Source organism: Nicotiana attenuata, unplaced genomic scaffold (genome assembly GCF_001879085.1).
Source record: "Nicotiana attenuata strain UT unplaced genomic scaffold, NIATTr2, whole genome shotgun sequence".
NCBI lineage: Eukaryota > Viridiplantae > Streptophyta > Magnoliopsida > Solanales > Solanaceae > Nicotiana > Nicotiana attenuata.
Window position 1 is genome coordinate 46,696 of NW_017674213.1, and position 4,714 is coordinate 51,409.

Genomic DNA, 4,714 nt, shown 5'->3' on the forward strand with positions numbered 1-4,714 from the left:
TCGAAATGTTAAAGAAGTCACAAAATTCGAACTTCATAGATAATGAACTAATGAAGAAAGTAAACATAAAATAATCATCCCCAACTTCATTACAATACTTGATATTCAAAAGTAAAAACAAAGTCATCAACTCTTGCACGCCAAAGAAAAATAACAAACACTTTTCTAACACAAGATAACATATGAACTAAAATTGACATAATTACTTTCCAATATTTTCAGACAACTTTAACCCAATAAATATGCCTGCTAACATAGCAGATGAAATAGCACTTGGTGCACTTTCATTTGTTACCACTTCTTCACTTTCTTCAACGGCCGAGCTTGAAGATGACTCTTCCTGTGAAAAACTTATTTTTTGAAATTTGTTGAAGGCTTCTAAGGCTTCATCATAATATTGGAGAGAATGAAAGTAGCTACCCTCGGCTCCAACAAGCATTTTAACACACTCAGACCAACATTTGTATACTCCCGGCTTCTTACCACAAAAAACAACAAACACCATAGATTTGAGTTTTTGTTTACCTTCAACAGATTTTTCAAATTCATCGAACGCCGATATGGCCGCATCGTGAGACTTGAAAGACTGGAAGATGCTACGCTTAACCCCGATAACCATGGGAGAACATTCACTCCATGAATAGTATATTCCTGGCCTTTTACCAGAAAATACAACATATACTTTTGAAGCAATGTTCTTCTTCGAATGCATCCTTAATCTATTAATTCACACTTAGAAGAGGACAGGAGTTTAAATGAAGGTCTGTTTAAGTATGTTTTCGGCCAAAAATGGTTTGTTTAAGTAGGATTTCGGCCATCTAGGTTTGTTTAAATAGTAGGGCTTTGAAGACCTAATAATAATATACGAAATACACAATGAAATACTAAAAATATACGAAATGCAAATTCAAATACATGTATATAGATGAATAATTTCGAAATATATATGTGTATACCACATTAAAAAAGGATGAAAATACGTAAAAAAAATAAAAGAAAAGGTTTATGGGAAATTGTTACGACCCGGATTTCCCACCATCGGGAGTCGTGATGGCGCCTACTAACGGAGCTAGGCAAGCCAAACATTTAAACATTTTCGGATAACAACACAACGATAATAAAACAACAAGTCTTTAAATAAATACGGAAATCTTTTAAAACATGAATAACTGGAAACCCAAAACGCGGAAGTCTAATATTTCACTACCCAAGACTGGAGTCGCTATCTCACGAACTACTATGGAGTGCTACAAACAAGTCCGAATAGAAATACATAAACGTTTGTCTCGGTACAATGGAAACAAACTGAAACATTGAAAGGGACTCCGGCCTGCGAACGCCAGCTAGGCTACCTCGTAAGTCCCTGGACTGGAGTCGGCTCTCGATCAATATCCTACTGCAGTGGTCCAAAAGCTGCTCCGGTACCGTGATCTGTGCAAAAGAGCACAGAAGTGTAGCATCAGCACAACCGACCTCATGTGTTGGTAAGTGCCTGGCCTGACCCCGACGAAGTAGTGACGAGGCTAGACAGGACTACCAAATCAACCTGTGCAGTTCAATGTGTATATATATATATATGCAATACAAGGAAAGAATACAGAAGTTAAACAGTCAAGAGGGAGGGGAGCATACTATGGGGGAGTACAGTTCAGATATAAAATTGACAATTTAAGTACGAAACAGGGCAATAACAATAGTTAATGAGAGCAGGAAAATCAACAGTTGCACGCACCAACCTTCGTGCTTTTACTCTCATTCTCACCAAATGCAATCAAATAAAGTGCACGGCACCACCCTTCGTGCTTTCCCTCACATAACTCTCATGGCACGGAATGATCCTTCGTGCAATTATAATCAAATCAGAGCACGGAATGACCCTTCGTGCAAATATAATCAATACATGGCACGGAATGACCCTTCGTGCATTATCACTCTTCCTCACCCAAACGGTAATAACAACCAAACGGGGCGAGGGGGTAAACAAATAATAAGAAATGTCCCGGCAAGTAATTACACAATTAGCAGCTAAATCCCGGGAAGGGAGCAACAACAACACTTTCACATCCCGGCAAGGGGGATAATCAACATATACAAACCATCCCGGCCAGGGATTAATCATATCACTTTCTCTTTCTTTCATTTCTTCCTCAATAGTCTTAGAATCGTTCGAGCCAACGCTCCAAAGAATTTACAATTCATATTTAGTCCTCATACTCTTCACATTGCATAGAATTCATCAATTAACATGGAAGAGTCATAACAATATCACGATAAGTAGATACAAGGATCCACGGTCATGCTAGACACCGGTGTATAGATACTCGTCACCATGCCTATACACCGTACTCGTTCATTTAGCAATTAGCAAATAATAACACTCTAATCCTATTCCTTCAAGCCAAAGTTAGATCAAACACTTACCTCAAATGCTCCAAACTCAACTCAAGCCTCTAGTATCGCTTTACCCTTCGAATTCACCACCAAACCGCTCGAATCTAGTCACAAATTACTTGAGTGTATCAACAAAGGCTAATCTAATAAATTTGAATGCATGAAAAGTGAATTTTCCAAAGTTTGTTCAAAAATTCCCAAAATGCCTCCGCGCCCACGTGGTCAAAACCCGAGGTTCGAACCAAAACCCGACTACCCATTCCCCCATGAACTCAAATATATAAGTTATTTTGGAATCGGACCTCAAATTGAGGTCCAAAACTCCCAAATTTAGGAACCCTAGTTCTACCCTAAATTCCCAAATTCCCCCATTAAAATCTTTGTTTTTGAAGTTGAAATTATGTTTAAAGATGTTAAGGAGTAAAGAAAATAAGTTAGAAATCAATTACCAATCGTTTTGAAGAAGTATAATCGTTTGGAAAATTGCCTCTTATGTTTTGGGTTTTGAAAAAGTGAAAAATGACTGAAAATCCCGACTTTATATACTTTACTGAAGGATGGCACGGACCGCACAAAAATGCACCGCGGCCGCGCCGAGGAAGGGAAGAGAAATGACTCTCTGAACCTACCCAGCGCGGACCGCACTGATTTGGTGCGCGGCCGCGCTGGTCGACCTATAGTTCACTGGCCCTCTGAACCTAGTCACGCGGACCGCACAGAAATGCACCGCGGCCGCGCGGCTTCCAGCGCGGATCGCGCGGGAATGACCGCGGCCGCGCTGGGGCCTGCAACATCTGGACCTGCAAATTTCTGATACTTTTAAGTCTAAGACCCTCCCGGGACCCACTCAAAACTCACCCGAGCCCTCGGGGCTCCAAACCAAACATGCACATAACTCCAAAAACATCCTACGGAGTCATCCGTGCGATCAAATCGCCAAAACAATATCGAATTAGGCCTCAAGACCCATGATTTCCTTCCAATTTCCATGAAACATCAATTTTACTGCTTCTAGCTCAAAACACGTCAAATGACGTCCAAACTTCACCGCAATTGCTTAACTCATATTTAAGACTTGTGCCGGGCGTCGGAACCAAAATACGAGCCCAACAGCACAGTCTTCTAAACAAATAACACTTTCCAACTCTTTAATTATTTTCAGAAAATAATTTCACGTAAAAATTCATTCCTCGGACTCGGGACCTCGGAATTTGATTCCGGGCACACCCCCAAGTCTCATATTTTCCTACGGACCCCTTCGGGACTGTCGAATCACGAGTCCGGATCCGTTTGCCCAAAACGTTGACCGAAGTCAAACTTAATCAATTAAAACATCAAAATTTTATTATTTTTCTCACAAATTCATATTTAAACGTTCCGGCTACGCGCCCAGACTGCGCACACAAACTCGAGGCAACCCCCAAGTGAGGTTTTCACGACCTCAAAAATACAGAGTGAGTAGGGATACAGGTGATGACCCTTTGGGTCGTCACAGAAATAGGGTTTGCAACCTTTGAGATCTTCCATGCATTGGGAAGACAACTATTAAATGGGTGGGAGAGAAATATTCAAACCTAACTAAAAGGGTATTATTGGTATAAAGATACGGCTGAAACCCTAATTAGGGCGTAAAATTATCATAATGACCCCATTTGGGTCAATCTGATCCATAATAAGTGACTTTTTAGTCTTTGGCTCACCCTTTAAGAAAATACGAACTCCTAGGGAAAAAAAGATGTATTCACTAAATTCTCATTAATTAATATTACCTTGACACATTGGGAATTTGGGATATGTAAATACGGGCAAATTTTGGAAAAATAAAATTAATTTCATCTAAATTATATAAAGAAATATTTATTTTGGACCAAAATAAAAAGGCCTAAAGGTCGTACACTATAAATTTTGTCAGATTTACATAAATCTTCTTCTCCGTCCTCCTTCAATATTTTGTACACCCTCCGTCAAAAGAATAAAGCTGCAATAATTAGATTTTATTTTATTGAGAAAAGCTCCTTTAGCTCATCTTTTCACAATCGAAAATTAAGAAAAATGGAACAAAGGAAGACTGGGATTCGGTGTAAAACATGTTCCTCCTGCAAAAAAAGTTCATTTTATTGAATTCAACACGAATGTAGTGGAAATAATTAGGAAAAGATCGTGTGCTTTGAATTTAATTAGTCAGATTGTTTTAATTATTGACGATTAACATTTCATTATCTAAAGCATAAAAGCAACTATGTCATTGATGGCAACAAGTGACCAGCCAATCCCTTTCATAATTTAATGTTCAACTTCATTTGTATTATGTCTGTGCATAATA

At 39.0% G+C, this 4,714-nt stretch overlaps 1 protein-coding gene across 1 annotated transcript; it reads right to left on the reverse strand.

Moving 5' to 3' along the window:
• Positions 1-202: 202 nt before the first annotated feature.
• LOC109218207 lies at positions 203-712 on the reverse strand. The gene has a single exon (XM_019382557.1). The coding sequence runs from the start codon at positions 710-712 to the stop codon at positions 203-205; it is 510 nt and encodes a 169-aa protein (XP_019238102.1).
• Between the last annotated feature and the right edge of the window lie 4,002 nt (positions 713-4,714).